Source organism: Salvelinus alpinus, chromosome 21, assembly GCF_045679555.1.
Source record: "Salvelinus alpinus chromosome 21, SLU_Salpinus.1, whole genome shotgun sequence".
In the NCBI taxonomy this organism is placed as follows: Eukaryota; Metazoa; Chordata; class Actinopteri; order Salmoniformes; family Salmonidae; genus Salvelinus; species Salvelinus alpinus.
The window spans coordinates 24,527,550-24,545,033 of record NC_092106.1 but is presented as its reverse complement, the minus strand read 5'-3'; the positions used below and the strand labels follow the sequence as shown (position 1 = coordinate 24,545,033).

Here is a 17,484-nt window from a genome sequence, read left to right as displayed (position 1 = left end):
ACAGCATTAATGAAATCAGATTATCCAGTGACCACAAAGGAAAACCTAAGACCTATAACTTAATGGAAAATAGTTTTTTTTAAAGTGACATGACAGACTTCTACACTACAAACCTGAGGCGATTTCAAAACTGCTGTCAATGGGGTCACATTCTGATGCTGCTAACGCCCTCGCCGCATTAAAGCTAATACTGTAAAACACTAACAAATAAAAACATTTGATCAGGGATAGTAAGCACTAACAGTCTTCACATTCTTGTCAACTTGTCACATCTCTTCCAGAGACACTAACATTTAGTGAACTTTAATAAACAGTCCATCCCAGGTTAAGCCCAGCCATCATACATGCAGCACAGCTGTAACATTGGAGTGATTCAGTAATGCTACATTAGTGGTCTCCAACACTGGTCCTGAGAAGATACTGGATCTGTATTTCTTCAACCAAGTGCTCATTTCATAAAGGAATGACAGTGCGTTAGATATGAATGGCTGCATTCATCGGCTGGAATATTCCTATTCATTGAGATACAATTCAAGTTGGTATCACTACTTTAGTCTACAGGATCAAGGTTGGAGACAACAATGTGGCAACGTCAATAGTTTACTTGGACCACTAGAATAAGGAGGGTCTGTGTGTGATCACACCACATCCATCCCCAGACCCCTGGCCACCTCAGTCAGGGCCCTCACAGCACCTGAGGGCCCACAGGAGTCAGAGCCATCCCGGGTGGCGTCGGGGTCATCCCCCATATCAGACACATTACTCAGTACACAGTACACAGGTGAGTCACTGCCCCTGGGGCTGGGCTGGGCTGACATCTCCTCCCCTGCAGAGAGCTCTGAGGAAGAGGAGCAAGAGGAGGGGGAGGAGGAGCCAGGGGGAGAGCCATGACTCCTGGCTGCCCGGATGGCAGCTCTCTTGGCTCGGCTGCTGGACCCGGGGCCCTTATGGAGCGTCCTCTTCTTAGCCATGTTCTTCATGATCTCCTGAGTCACCTCCACTGTCTCGTAACGCACCATGTTCAGCCTCAGGTAGCCATCTTCATCCTCCTTGTATCTGGAGCAAGCCAAATAATCAACAACCACCCCCTTATGGTAAAACTGACTAACTCATGTTAACTAATCACACAAGGGAAAGATGAAGCGTTGTTCATACCTGAAGCGGGAGTGTCCAGAGGGCCATTTCAGGTGGTGTTTCTTGCGCAAGTGAAGAGTGAGTGTGTAACACCAAGAGAAGGTTCTGTCACAGAGATGACACTTGTATTTCGAGACCATTCCACCCTACAGAGGAGAATTACACAAGTGTCAAGTGGAGTACACTTGATCAAAATTCCACAAACCCAAAAGCATATTTGAAAATGAAAAAGTCAAGCTTTGACACCATCTTGATTCTGTAGGTCTATTGAGCAGTGAGTGAGTGTTTGGCGTCCCCTACAGACAGTCTCAAGTACCTCGTGTACTCTCTTGTAGTGCTGGTTCATGGTGTGGGCCATGCGGGAGGAGTAGTCACAGCCCTCTACAGAGCAGTGGTAGGCCGCCCCCTCATTATGTGTCTCCATGTGCTTCCGCAGGTCATGCTGGTTCTTAAAGCTGGGAGACATGCATCATAAACAAGCAAGATCATAAACAAGCAAGAGTAAGCAAAATAATATGTGCACAATATGTTTACAGTCTGTAAGGGTCAGTAAGTTGTGATGACTTTGTGGAACAACAACCTGCTCTCACAGAAGTCACAGGGAAAGGGTCGCTCGTCACAGTGGCGGAACTTGATATGGATCTTCAGAGTGGCGAGAGAGGTGCAGGTCATGTCACACAGGGGACACTTGATATGGTTCACTGAGAGGCAGAGGATAGATCACTCATAAGGTTTACAGTGAAAGAAACTAGACACAGACAACAGCCATCATCAGCCAATCAAAATATCTTATTGACAAACCCTATTGATAGCACTACAACTAAAATAAATCTGACTAATAGATGTACATTTCCAAGCCAGACATGGAAAATGAGCTAAATAATACTGAACAGAAGTGGTGGAGAACAGCACACTCACCATGCTGTCGTACATGGTCTCTCAACAGTCTCTCATTGGCAAAGCCTTTGTCACAATGCTCACACACCAGGGACTCTGCAAGAATCAGAGGGCATTCAATCAAATAAAAATGTACATGTCTAAGCCAATAACATATCTGCCTATAAGCTGTAAAACAGTGACTCTGGCCAGGCAGAGCTGAGCCCATTCACCCTCTGGCTCGGCCTGTCTGTGGATGTGGTCGAAGAACTTGGTGTTGCTGGAGAACATGCAGCCGCAGGTGGGGCAGGCCACGAGACGCTCCTGAGTGTGGCTGCGCAGGTGCTCCCGCAGACGGTACTTGATCTTAAAGAATGCATCACAACCTGTGGAAACACATGAAGAGGATATCAGCTGAAGCAGGCCAACAAAACACCAGTCTATTCAATGTAGCACTACAGCAGGAAAGGCTGTGCTGATACAGTATAATGTGATCCCTTCCTTGCTCCTAGCAGTACCTTTCCAGCTGCAGAAGATGGCCTGCTGCTGGTCTGGGAGAGGAGAGAGCCCAGTGCAATGAGCGTGCATGTCCACATGCCGATAGAACCACTCCGGGTTGTTAAATGTACTCTGTAGCAAAAAACAACAAACATTAAGTACATCACATACACAGAATCACTGAGGGTGGCAGTGGATTTGGATTATAAGGGAGATGTCAAACAGTGGGATGCAGAATCACCCTCCATGGTATTATTAACTTACATCACAGTGCTCCCACTGGCACACAAGCCCCTCTGAGATCTCGGGGACCAGGTTGTTGCTGTGGAGGTCCTGGGTACAGCTGGGGAAGTTGGGGTGGGACTTGAGCATCTGCTCCCCAATGAACTTGAGTTTGCTGTGGAAGGTGTGGAAGTGAGCATGGATCTCCAGCTCCCTGGGGCTGCCCATAGCCAGGAACTCACAGCCCTCCCACAAACATGCATAGTCATCTAGAGGGAGCAACACAACACATGTTATCTGGCGAAAGGCAGTAGGTGCTGTTAGTGATATTCTGGTCAGCATATAATCAACTATGTCTCAGTACTTTTCATTGGCTTCCTGTTCTTGACTACTTTCCCTTGAAAGTATTTTTATCACCTTTATTTAACCAGGTAGGCCAGTTGAGCACAAGTTCTCATTTACAACTGCGACCTGGCCAAGATAAAGCAAAGCAGTGCGACAAAAACAACAGTTACACATAAACAAACATACAGTCAATAACACAATAGAAAAATCGATGTACAGTGTGTTCAAATGTAGAAGAGTAGGGCGGTAAGGCAATAAATAGGCCATAGAGGCAAAATAATTAGTTTAGCATTGACACTGGAGTGATAGATGTGCAGATGATGATGTGCAAGTAGAGATACTGGGGTGCAAAAGAGCAAGAGGATAAATAACAATATAGGGATGAGGAATTTGGTTGTGCTATTTACAGATTGGCTGTGTGCTGGTAGAGTGATCGGTAAGCTGCTCTGACAGCTGATGCTTAAAGTTAGAGAGGGAGATATAAGACTCCAGCTTCAGTGATTTTTGGAAGTTGTTCCAGTCATTGGCAGCAGAGAACTGGAAGGAAAGGCAGCCAAAGCAAGTGTTGGCTTTGGGGATAACTAGTGAAATATACCTGCTGGAGCGCGTACTACGGGTGGGTGCTGCTATGGTGACCAGTGAGCTGAGATAAGGCGGGGCTTTACCTAGCAAAGACTTACAGATGACCTGGAGCCAGTGGCGACGAATATGTAGTGAGGGCCAGCCAACAAGAGCATACAGGTCACAGCGGTGGGTGGTATATGGGGCTTTGGTGACAAAACGGATGGCACTGTGATAGACTACATCCAGTTTGCTGAGTAGAGTGTTGGAGGCTATTTTGTAAAGGACATCGCCGAAGTCAAGGATCGGTAGGATAGTCAGTTTTACGAGGATATGTTTGGCAGCATGAGTGGAGGAGGCTTTGTTGAGGAATATGAATCCGATTCTAGATTTAATTTTGGATTGGAGATGCTTAATGTGAGTCTGGAAGGAGAGTTTACAGTCTAACCAGACACCTAGGTATTTGTAGTTGTCCACATATTCTAAGTCAGAACCGTCCAGAGTAGTGATGCTAGTTGGGTGGGCGGGTGCGGGCAACAATCGGTTGAAGAGCATGCACTTAGTTTAACTAGCATTTAAAAGCAGTTGGAGGCCACGGAAGGAGTGTTGTAAGGCATTGAAGCTCGTTTGGAGGTGTGTTATCACTGACCAGGGGCCAAAAAGATTTCAAATTCTACATTTGCTTTCACCTGACTACAGAAGCTATTGGGACAATACTGAGACACTGATGTAGCTGTCATCTGCCAGTCCCCTGACCAACCCACCTAGTTCTTCCATAGCATCTCTGTCTCCTAGGTGATCCTTCAGGTGCAGTGACATGTGTTCGCTGAGCTCCTCCATGCAGTGGCCTTTGAAGGTGCAAGACGCCCACTTACAAGACACCACCAGGTTGGACAGGCTCCTCCTTTTCGCCATGGTGATCTGGCAGCTGGACACAAGGTAGGTAGAGCTGCCACACCAGTCCCAAACCACCTAGAACCAAAACAACAGCAGGTGATAGCTAAATAGCCAAAACAGTCCTATAAGCAGGTTCGATTTAGTTAGCCAGTTCACAACACCATTATAACCAAACTGGATTAATTCTGGCACAAGCTTCAATTGGTCACTATTTTTCCAATATGACTAACAATGCTATTTAGCTAGCCAGCTAGCTTCAAGTGTGAGATATTTACAGTGTGCCTGTGCCAAATACCTAACATGACATTACAAAGCTAGCTGGCTGGCAGGCAGTTTTAATAACGTTAGCTAGCTAGCTGGGATTTCCAACATTGGAAAGCGTCGTAAACCAAATATATTTATAACCAACCCCCACCCCCTGTCTGTGCGTAAACTTTAGTTAGTTACCAAATGCTAGCCCTTTATCTTTGTACAAATTCTGATACAATATACAAGCTCCCTAAACATTACTATAATAACATTGCTAGCTAAATACCATATGTGAACTTACTTACAGACTATGTTGTCCTTTTCAACAGAAGATCTCATAATATTTTTCGTTCCCTCCAATGTTTTTATCCACTTCCGGTCACACTACAAACAGGAAGTTCCCACATTAACTGCTTCTTCTTCTTGTTCATCGACGAGGTTTAACGGTGGTTGGCATCCAAAATGTTGCATTACCTCCACCTACTAGACTGGAGTAAACTCCCTTATACTTTGCTTGAAAAAATAAATAAATAAACAAATACCCTACCATCTAACACTACACTCACAAAAACATTCTAAAAATGAATAAAATAAAAATAGCACCACCCTACTCCCCTATTTAAATCTACTCTCCAGAGGGTGGTGCGGTCAGCACAACGCGTCACCGGGGGAAAACATGCTGCCCACCATGACACCTACAGCACCCGATGTCACAGGTAGGCCAAAAAGATCATCAAGGACAACAACCACCTGAGCCACTGCCTGTTCACACCGCTATCATCCAGAAAGTGAGGTCAGTACAGGTGCATAAAACGCTGGGACCGAGAAATTGAGAAACAGCTTCTATCTCAAGGCCATCAGACTGCTAAAAAGCTAGCACTAACTCAGAGAGACTGCTGCCTACATTGAGATCCAATCACTGGACAATTTAATAAATTGATCACTAGTCACTTTAAACAATGCCCCTTTAAATAATGCCACTATAATAATGTTTACATATCTTACATTACTTATATCACATGTATATACTGTATTTTATACCATCTATTGCATCTTGCCTATAGTGCTCGGCCATCGCTCATCTATATACTTATATCTACATATTCTCATTCACCCCTTTCAATTTGTGTGTGTAACAGTTTAACTTTAGTCCGTCCCCTCGACCCGGGCGCGAACCAGGGACCTTCTGCACACATCAACAACTGACACCCACGAAGAAGCATCGTTACCCATCGCTCCACAAAGGCCACAGCTCTTGCAGAGCAAGGGGAACCACTACTTCAAGGTCTCAGAGCAAGTGACGTAACCGATTGAAAGGCTATTAGCGCGCACACCGCTAACTAGCTAGCCATTTCACATCCGTTACACTCAACCCCCTTTCGACCTCCTCCTTTTCCGCAGCAACCAGTGATCCGGGTCAACAGCATCAATGTAACAGTTTAACTTTAGTCCGTCCCCTCGACCCGGGCGCGAGCCAGGGACCCTCTGCACACATCAACAACAGTCACCCACGAAGCATCGTTACCCATCGCTCCACAAAAGCCGCAGCCCTTGCAGAGCAAGGGGAACCACTACTTCAAGGTCTCAGAGCAAGTGACGTAACCGATTGAAAGGCTATTAGCGCTCACACCGCTAACTAGCTAGCCATTTCACATCCGTTACATGTGTATTAGGTATTTGATTTCATGTGAAAACAGCAGGTCTGGGACAGGTAGCACGTCCGGTGAACAGGTCAGAGTTCCATAGCCACAGGCAGAACAGTTGAAACTGGAGCAGCAGCACGGCCAGGTGGACTGGGGACAGCAAGGAGTCATCAGGCCAGGTAGTCCTAAGGCATGGTCCTAGGACTCAGGTCCTCCGAGAGAAAGAAAGAAAGAAAGAAAGAAAGAAAGAAGAAAGAAAGAAAGAGAGCGAGAGAGAGAGAGCATACTTAAATTCACACAGGACACTGGATAAGAAAGGAGAAATACTCCAGATAATTATCACATTGTGACTATTTTTACATGATGCTGTATCACTTTTCCCACTCTCCTGTAGTAACCCCACCAGGGCTATTGTGTTAAGCAGCCTTTTCAAGGTGTAATCTGTTAAACGATTTGGTGTGGAACAAAACAATAAATTCCCTATGCCAACATCCTAGTTACCAGATGATGTGTCACACTACATTTTGTATGAATGTGGTTACCATTGTGTTCCACCCTCAGGCCTGCCATAACATATCAAAGGCCTCTCTGTGAATTCAACACTTCCCTGATCCATTCTGCAGATTATGCCTGTCCACTACCCATAATTAAATGGTGAAGGAATGAGAATCCTACTAAGACAACAAGCTTTCTGACAACAATAAGTGTTGAGAAAATAATGTCTCATCCAGTCATACAACTGATTATTATAGTCTGAGAGAAAATGTTGCAGTTTTAAAGCAAATTTCCTATAATAAAACAAACAATGGCTTATCACGTGTTCATATGCTATGTGGGGGGCCCGACCTCCAGGAGGACCCCAACTTAAAGCTCGTGCCCCCCCCCCCCCCCCCCCCGCCTTGCAGGGGCTGCGTGGGTGTGTGCTAATGCCAGTGATTACCGGTATATGAAAATATGTCTATTGAGAGCCCTTTGCTGACTATATCCAACTAGAACAATGATTTAGCCTCTTGGTATTTTATTTTAAATGACCTGATAATTATCCCATTGTGACTATTTTAACATTTTGCTGTCAGTATAATTATCACTTTTCGCACTCTCCTGTAGAAACACAGGGCTGTCGTTTTCAGCAGCCTTTTTTAACTGTGATCTGTTAAATGATTTGCTGTGTGGAACAAAACAATAACTTCCCTATGCCAGGAATGAGATGATATAACTAAATATTACCATAATGAGTATGATTTCTCCATCAATTTCCTTGTTTGATTGGTAATGAGTAACATACATAGTTTGGAGCTGAAATAGCTATTCATAAAGTGTAAGAAACATTTGAACATTGAAATTGATACATTACACTATATACCAGTTTTACAGTATATGTATTTATGGTTTACAATTTGTAAAGTTGAGGTTGAGGTTTTGTGTAAGTAGTCTATTTTAAAATTATATTGCCAACATGCTGGTTACCAGGTGCTGCGTCACACAAAGTTTCTTATGAATGACCAACTGTGGTCTAAGAACCATGGTGTCCACCCTCAGACCTGCCATAACATATTTGTGAATTCAACACTTCCCTGATCCATCTTACAGGTTATGCCTGTCCCTTACCCATAATTATATGGTGAAAGAATGAGAATCCTACTAAGACAACAAGCGTTCGGACAACAATAAGTGTTGAGAAAATGTCTCATTCAGTCATACAACTTCAATTTATGTATAAAAAAATATCTATATTTTTTTAAGGTACTGATTTGCAACACTTCAAATGAAATAATATTTTTGACCCACTGACATTATTGACGACTTTACTACAGGGGAGGTGCTGACACAATCTGAGAGCAAATGGGTGGTTCCAAACAAAATTAACTGCCACACACACCTCGCCTCTCATCTGTGAACAAGGAAATCGTCTCTGCCTCACATCACATAGCTGGGCTGGGTTCAAATTAGATGCGCATAGGAAAGAAAAAAGTGAAAATGCAAGAAAGAACATTCTTTTGGCTTAACAAGGTTGCCTTTATTTTATGTAAGTACCACTGGTTTAATTATGTTGTATAGTAGCTTGAATCAAAACATATTCAGCCAGTGCCCTTAAGATGCTGGACACTGTTTATCACAGGGCACTTAGATTTATAACAAATGCAAGACCACTCACCCATCACTGTGATCTATACAACATGGTGAAGTGGCCCTTCCTTCCTATGAGAAGGCTGAAGTATTGGTACATCTTTGTGTACAACACAGTGCTTGGACCATTGCCTACATATCTGTGCTCCTCACTTACAAGCTCATCACAAACGTATAGTCTCCGTTCTCAGCTACTATTATCTTTCAAGGTTCCTAAGGCCAGAACATAAATGGGATAAATATGATTTTCCTATAATGCTCCTTGGTCTTGGAACAAGCTGCAAAAGACTATAAAACTGGAGGAGAGGTTATTGCTGGTTGAGTTTAACCTCTAAAGTTTAAACCGTTGGGGGGGGTGTACTAAACCAACATTTGGAATTGTTTTAAGATGGTCATATCATGGATCATTTAGCTATTTTCATGGATCATTTAGCTATTTTAAAACCCCTTTAGCTATCCCCCCAAAATAATTTTTTATTATTTAATAAAATATTGAATTTGGCCTTTACTACTAAAGTCCATAGAAACGCATTGAATAACACATTCATACATCGCAAAATAGACAGTAAAAAAGAAATCATGAGGAATAAGGTTTTGAAGTGTCTGTCCTATATCTAGGAGATATGTAAATATATACATTGTATGTACAGTACCAGTCAAAATTGTGGACACACCTACTCATTCAAGGGCTTTGAAAAACCCTTGAATGAGCTGTGTGCACACTTTTGACTGGTACTGTACAGTATATATATATATATATATATATATTGTTCTTTGGAGGGGCTAGTTACCCACTAGTACTCTACCACCTGGTTTCCAGTCTATTTTCAAATTTTTCTTTCATGTGGCTGACATGTAGTAATTTTAAATCATGTTTTTTTGGGCACATTGTATTAATTGTGATAGGCTCACATTTTACCGATATGGAATACCGCCACTATTTATTTTACTGGGATGTCGTACCAGACTGTACCCCCTTACTTTCACCCCTGATTGTATTGTGCTCTTTGTATGTACAGTGCATTCGGAAACTATTCAGACCCCTTGACTTTTGTCACATTTTGTTACATTACAGCCTTATTCTAAAATGAATTAAATAGAACATTTTCCTCATCAATCTACAAACAATACCCCATAATGACAAAGCGAAACAGGCTATTAGAAATTTTAGCAAATGTATTAAAGATAAAAAACACATACATTATTTACATAAGTATTCACACCCTTTGCTATGAGACCTTTTGGGTGCAATTCAAAACAAGAAAACAGGGTAAGGGTGCCCTCCAGCGGTAACCTAAGGAAACAACAATCAAATAACACAGAAACTGTGACATATACAGTGGGGAGAACAAGTATTTGATACACTGCCGATTTTGCCGATTTTCCTACTTACAAAGCATGTAGAGGTCTGTAATTTTTATCATAGGTACACTTCAACTGTGAGAGACGGAATCTAAAACAAAAATCCCAAAAATCACATTGTATGATTTTTAAGTAATTAATTAGCATTTTATTGCATGACATAAGTATTTGATACATCAGAAAAGCAGAACTTAATATTTGGTACAGAATCCTTTGTTTGCAATTACAGAGATCATACGTTTCCTGTAGTTCTTGACCAGGTTTGCACACACTGCAGCAGGGATTTTGGCCCACTCCTCCATACAGACCTTCTCCAGATCCTTCAGGTTTCGGGGCTGTCGCTGGGCAATACGGACTTTCAGCTCCCTCCAAAGATTTTCTATTGGGTTCAGGTCTGGAGACTGGCTAGGCCACTCCAGGACCTTGAGATACTTCTTACGGAGCCACTCCTTAGTTGCCCTGGCTGTGTGTTTCGGGTCGTTGTCATGCTGGAAGACCCAGCCACGACCCATCATCAATGCTCTTACTGAGGGAAGGAGGTTGTTGGCTAAGATCTCGCAATACATGGCCCCATCCATCCTCCCCTCAATACGGTGCAGTCGTACTGTCCCCTTTGCAGAAAAGCATCCCCAAAGAATGATGTTTCCACCTCCATGCTTCACGGTTGGGATGGTGTTCTTGGGGTTGTACTCATCCTTCTTCTTCCTCCAAACACGGCGAGTGGAGTTTAGACCAAAAAGCTCTATTTTTGAATCATCAGACCACATGACCTTCTCCCATTCCTCCTCTGGATCATCCAGATGGTCATTGGCAAACTTCAGACGGGCCTGGACATGCGCCTGCTTGAGCAGGGGGACCTTGTGTGCGCTGCAGGATTTTAATCCATGACGGCGTAGTGTGTTACTAATGGTTTTCTTTGAGACTGTGGTCCCAGCTCTCTTCAGGTCATTGACCAGGTCCTGCCGTGTAGTTCTGGGCTGATCCCTCACCTTCCTCATGATCATTGATGCCCCACGAGGTGAGATCTTGCATGGAGCCCCAGACCGAGGGTGATTGACCATCATCTTGAACTTCTTATATTTTCTTATATTTTCTAATAATTGCGCCAACAGTTGTTGCCTTCTCACCAAGCTGCTTGCCTATTGTCCTGTAGCCCATCCCAGCCTTGTGCAGGTCTACAATTTTATCCCTGATGTCCTTACACAGCTCTCTGGTCTTGGCCATTGTGGAGAGGTTGGAGTCTGTTTGATTGAGTGTGTGGACAGGTGTCTTTTATACAGGTAACGAGTTCAAACAGGTGCAGTTAATACAGGTAATGAGTGGAGAACAGGAGGGCTTCTTAAAGAAAAACTAACAGGTCTGTGAGAGCCGGAATTCTTACTGGTTGGTAGGTGATCAAATACTTATGTCATGCAATAAAATGCAAATGAATTACTTAAAAATCATACAATGTGATTTTCTGGATTTTTGTTTTAGATTCCGTCTCTCACAGTTGAAGTGTACCTATGATAAAAATTACAGACCTCTACATGCTTTGTAAGTAGGAAAACCTGCAAAATCGGCAGTGTATCAAATACTTGTTCTCCCCTCTGTACATGACGTCGTCACATCAAATCAATTAATATATTTTTTTCTTCTGATTCACAGTTTTCATAAACATAACATCCATATCAGTGTTTAATGCTGAGAAGAGCACAACCACAGAACAAGTACAAAACACAGCACAAGTAAATACATCAACATCACATAATTCAACATCTACCTCAGTGATGGATGAAATTACCAAGTATGTTTCAAAAATCCCAAGTGAAACATCACCGCCTGTAAACAGTCAGATGTCAATGGGTACCACTATTTCATCAACTCCAACAGCAAATACCAATCAATCCATAGAAAGTATAGCTTCCACTACATCAAAAGTTTATTCAAGTGATGCCACCACAACTACATCAACATCAGCAACCACTACAAGCAATGCCACCACTCCCTCAACAGTCACTTCAAGTTATGTCAATTCTCCCTCAACTACATCAGCAGTAACTTCAACTGTGACCACCACTCTCTCTACACCAACAGTCACAAGTGATGCCCCCACTCCCTCTACTATGTCTACAGTCACTTCAAGTGATTCCACAACTCTTACTACTACATTGACAGTCACAAGTGATGCCATCACTCGCTCTACTACATCGACATTGACAGACTCTTCAAATGATGCCACCACTCCATCAACATTCACTTCAACTGATGCCTTTACTGCCTCAACAGTCACTTCAAGTGATGCCACCAATCCCTCAACTGCATCGACATCAGCTTCAAGTGATGCCACCACTACCACACTGAAATTAGCAGTCTTTTCAAGCGATTCCACCACTCCCTCAACAGCAACTTCAAGTGATGCCACCACTACTACAACTACATCAACAGTCACTTCAAGTGCTGCCACCACTCCCTTCACAGTCACTTCAACTGATGCCTTTACTGCCTCAACAGTCACTTCAAGTGATGCCACCACTCCCTCAAGAATCACTTCAAGTGATACCGCCACTCCATCTGCCACATTGACAGTCACTTCAAGTGATACCACCTCTCCCTGGACAACAACAGTCAATTCAAGTCATGGCACCTCTCCCACTACATCGAAAGTCACTTCAAGTGAATTCACCATTACATCGACAGTCACTTCAAGTGATGCCACCACTGCATCAACATCAGCAGTCACTTCAAGCGATTCCCCCACTGCCTCAACAGTCACCTCAAGTGCCGACACAACTGCCTCGATACGCACATTAAATTCATCTGTGGCCACCATTCTCTCTACTACTTCAAAAGTCACCTCAAGTTATGCAACCAATCCCTCAACTATGTCTACATTCTCTTCAAGTGACACCACAACTCCCTCAACTACATCAACAGTCACAAGTGATGCAATCACTCGCTCTACTACATTGATTTTGACAACACATTCAAGTGTTGGCACCACTCTCTCTAGAGTCACTTCAAGTGATGCAACCATTCCCTCAGCAATTTATACAGTCATTTCACGTGATAGCACCACTACTACATCAACACCCACTTCAAGTGATGCCACCACTCCCTCAACTATGTATACAGTCACTTCAATTGATGCCACCATTCCCTCAACTACATCGACAGTCACTTCAAGTGATGCCACTAATAATACATCAACATCAGCAGTCGCTTCAAGCGATCCCACCACTCCTTCAACAGTCACTTCAAGTGATTCCACATCTCCCTCGACATCAATATTCACTTCAAGTGATGCCACCTCTCACTCAACTACATTGACAGTCACTTCAGATGATACTACAGCAACACCCACTTCAAGTGATGCCACCACTCCCTCAAGTACATCGACAGTCAGTTCCAGTTTTGACACCACTCTGTCAACAGTCACTTCAGGTGATGCCACCACTACTACACCGACAGTAACATCAACTGTGGACAGAATTCCCTCAACTACGTCGACAGTCAGGTCAAGTGATGCAACCACTGCCTCAACAGTCACTTCAAGTCATGACACCACTGTTACATCAACATCAGCAGTAACTTCAAGCGATGCCACCGCTCCTTCAACATTTGCTTCAAGTGATGCCACCTTAACTAAATCAACATCAGCAGTCATTTCAAGCTATTACACTGTTCCTTCAACATTCACTTCAAGTGGTGCCACATTTTCTCCATCACCATCAGCATTCAGATCAAGTGATGCCACCTCTCCCTCGACATCAAAATTCACTTCAACTGATGCCACATCTCACTCAACTACATCAAAAGTCACTTCAGATGATACTACATTAACACCCACTTCAAGTGATACCACCACTCCCTTAAGAACATCGACAGTCCCTTCAAGTGATGCCACCTCTTCCTCAACAACATCGACTTTAACTTCAAGTGATGCCACCACTACTACAACGACAGTAACTTCAACTTTGGCCAACATTCACTCAACTACATCGACAGTCACTTCAGACGATACTACATCAACAACCACTTCAAGTGTTGCCACCACTGCCTCAACAGTCACTTCAAGTGATGCCATCACTCCCTCAACTTTATCGATAGTCACTTCAGATGATACCACATCGACACCCACTTCAGGGGATGCAACCTCTTCCTCAACTGCATCAACATTCGCCTCAATCGATGCCATCACTCCCTCAACTACACTGATAGTAACTTCAGAAAATACCACATCGACACCCACCTCAGGTGATGCAATCTCTTCCTCAACTGCATCAACATTCGCTTCAATTGATGCCATCACTCCCTCAACTACACTGATAGTAACTTCAGAAAATATCACATCGACACCCACTTCAGGTGATGCAACCTCTTCCTCAACTACATCAACATTCGCTTCAAGTGGGGCCACCACTCCCTCAACAGTCACTTCAAATGATGCCACCTCTCCCTCAACTACATTGACTTTCACTTCAAGTGTTACCACCACTACTACACCGACAGTAATATTAACTGTGGCCACAATTCCTTCAACTACATTGACAGTCACTTCAAGTGATGACACCACTGCCTCAACAGTCACTCCAAGTGATGCCACCAATCCCTCAACTGCATTGACATCAACTTCAAGAGATGCCACCACTACTACATCGACATTAAGAGTCACTTCAATTCATAACACCACTATTACATCAACATCAACAGTCACTTCAAGCAATGCCACCGCTCCTTCAAAATTAGCTTCAAGTGATGCAACCGCTACAACATCAATTTCAGCAGTCTCTTCAAATGATGCCACCACTCCCTCAACAGTCACCTTAAGTGATGCCACCAATCCCTCAACTGCATCGACATCAACTTCAAGAGATGCCACCACTACTACATCGACATTAACAGTCATTTCAAGCGATTCCACCACTCCCTCAAAAAGCACTTCAAGTCATGCCACCACTCCCTCATCTATATTAATAGTCACTTCAAGTGATGCCACCACTACTACATCAGCAGTCACTTCAAGCGATATCACTGTTCCTTCAACATTTACTACAAGTGGTGCCACCGCTACTACATCAACATCAGCATTCAGTTCAAGTGATGCCACCTCTCCCTCGACATCAACAGTCACTTCAAGTGATGCCACCACTCCCTCAACAGTAGCTTCAAGTGATGCCACTGCTACTGCAGCAACATCAGCAGTCTCTTCAAGTGATGCCACCAATCCCTCTACTTTCATTTCAAGCAATCCCACCACTCCCTCAACAGTCACTTCAAGTGATGCCACCTCTCCCTCGAAATCAATCTTCACTTCAAGTGATGCCACCTCTCACTCAACTACATCGACAGTCACTTCAGATGATACTACATCAACAACCACTTCAAGTGTTGCCACCACTGCCTCAACAGCTTCTTCAAGTGATGCCACCGCTACTACATCAACATCAGCAGTCTCTTTAAGTGATGCCACCAATCCCTCAACTGCATCGACATCAACTTCAAATGATGCCACCACTCCCTCATCTACATCAGCAGTCACTTCAAGCGATAACACTGTTCTTTCAACATTCACTTCAAGTGGTGCCAAAGCTACTACATCAACTTCAGCATTCACTTCAAGTGATGCCAAAACTACTACATCAACTTCAGCATTCACTTCAAGTGATGCCATCTCTCCCTTAACATCAATATTCACTTCAAGTGATGGCACCTCTCCCTCGACATCAATATTTTCTTCAATTGATGCCACCTCTCCCTCGACATCAACAGTCACTTTAAGTGATGCCACCACTCCCTCAACAGTAGCTTCAAGTGATGCCACCGCTACTGCATCAACATCAGCAGTCACTTCAAGTGATGCCACCTCTCCCTCGACATCAATCTTCACTTCAAGTGATGCCACCTCTCACTCAACTACATCAACAGTCACATCAGATGATACTACATCAACACTCACTTCAAGTGATGGAACCTCTCCCTCGACATCAATATTCACTTCAATTGATGCCACCTCTCCCTCGACATCAACAGTCACTTCAAGTGATGCCACCACTCCCTCAACAGTAGCTTCAAGTGATGCCACTGCTACTGCAGCAACATCAGCAGTCTCTTCAAGTGATGCCACCAATCCCTCTACTTTCATTTCAAGCAATCCCACCACTCCCTCAACAGTCACTTCAAGTGATGCCACCTCTCCCTCGACATCAATCTTCACTTCAAGTGATGCCACCTCTCACTCAACTACATCGACAGTCACTTCAGATGATACTACATCAACAACCACTTCAAGTGTTGCCACCACTGCCTCAACAGTCACTTCAAGTGATGCCATCATTCTCTCAACTGTATCGATAGTCACTTCAGATGATACCACATCGACACCCACTTCAGGGGATGCAACCTCTTCCTCAACTGCATCAACATTCGCTTCATTTGATGCCATCACTCCCTCAACTACACTGATAGTAACTTCAGAAAATACCACATCGACACCCACTTCAGGTGATGCAACCTCTTCCTCAACTACATCAACATTCGCTTCAAGTGGTGCCACCACTCCCTCAACAGTCACTTCAAGTGATGCCACCTCTCCCTCAACTACATTGACTTTCACTTCAAGTGTTACCACCACTACTACACCGACAGTAATATTAACTGTGGCCACAATTCCTTCAACTACATCGACAGTCACTTCAAGTGATGACACCACTGCCTCAACAGTCACTCCAAGTGATGCCACCAATCCCTCAACTGCATTGACATCAACTTCAAGAGATGCCACCACTACTACATCGACATTAACAGTCACTTCAATTCATAACACCACTATTACATCAACATCAGCAGTCACTTCAAGCAATGCCACCGCTCCTTCAAAATTAGCTTCAAGTGATGCCACCGCTACAACATCAATTTCAGCAGTCTCTTCAAGTGATGCCACCACTCCCTCAACAGTCACACCAAGTGATGCCACCAATCCCTCAACTGCATCGACATCAACTTCAAGAGATGCCACCACTACTACATCAACATTAACAGTCATTTCAAGCGATTCCACCACTCCCTCAAAAAGCACTTCAAGTCATGCCACCACTCCCTCATCTACATTAATAGTCACTTCAAGTCATAACACCACTACTACATCAGCAGTCACTTCAAGCGATATCACTGTTCCTTCAACATTTACTTCAAGTGGTGCCACCGCTACTACATCAACATCAGCATTCAGTTCAAGTGATGCCACCTCTCCCTCGACATCAACAGTCACTTTAAGTGATGGCACCACTCCCTCAACAGTCTCTTCAAGTGATGACACCGCTACTACATCAACATCAGCAGTCTCTTCAAGTGATGCCACCAATCCCTCAACTGCATTGACATCAACTTCAAATGATGCCACCACTCCCTCATCTACATCAGCAGTCACTTCAAGCGATAACACTGTTCCTTCAACATTCACTTCAAGTGTTGCCAAAGCTACTACATCAACTTCAGCATTCACTTCAAGTGATGCCAAAGCTACTACATCAACTTCAGCATTCACTTCAAGTGATGCCACCTCTCCCTTAACATCAATATTCACTTCAAG

The 17,484-nt window shown here is 43.7% G+C and overlaps 2 protein-coding genes across 3 annotated transcripts in view; one reads left to right on the top strand and one right to left on the bottom strand.

The window, feature by feature from the left end:
* Window positions 1-287: 287 nt before the first annotated feature.
* Window positions 288-5,203, bottom strand: LOC139548106 (histone H4 transcription factor). 2 transcript variants are annotated; one of them, XM_071357477.1, is made up of 10 exons: window positions 5,088-5,203; window positions 4,401-4,608; window positions 2,773-2,999; window positions 2,529-2,640; window positions 2,244-2,396; window positions 2,053-2,127; window positions 1,715-1,835; window positions 1,451-1,589; window positions 1,156-1,280; window positions 288-1,056 (listed from the first exon to the last, which is right to left on the bottom strand). In XM_071357477.1, the coding sequence occupies exons 2-10, from the start codon at window positions 4,549-4,551 to the stop codon at window positions 639-641; spliced, it is 1,521 nt and encodes a 506-aa protein (XP_071213578.1). In that variant the 5' UTR covers window positions 4,552-4,608; window positions 5,088-5,203; the 3' UTR covers window positions 288-638. The 2 variants fall into 2 exon arrangements, with proteins under 2 accessions (XP_071213578.1, XP_071213579.1); XM_071357478.1 differs by having other exon boundaries at window positions 5,084-5,193.
* Window positions 4,550-17,484, top strand: part of LOC139548471 (pneumococcal serine-rich repeat protein-like) — a 69,966-nt gene continuing 57,031 nt past the window's right edge. Inside the window, exons 1-5 of the mRNA XM_071358175.1 lie at window positions 4,550-4,575; window positions 5,419-5,498; window positions 12,030-12,191; window positions 14,715-14,840; window positions 15,024-15,212. Of these exons, the coding sequence (XP_071214276.1) occupies window positions 4,550-4,575; window positions 5,419-5,498; window positions 12,030-12,191; window positions 14,715-14,840; window positions 15,024-15,212 (583 nt within the window). The remainder of the gene's footprint in view (window positions 4,576-5,418; window positions 5,499-12,029; window positions 12,192-14,714; window positions 14,841-15,023; window positions 15,213-17,484) is intronic.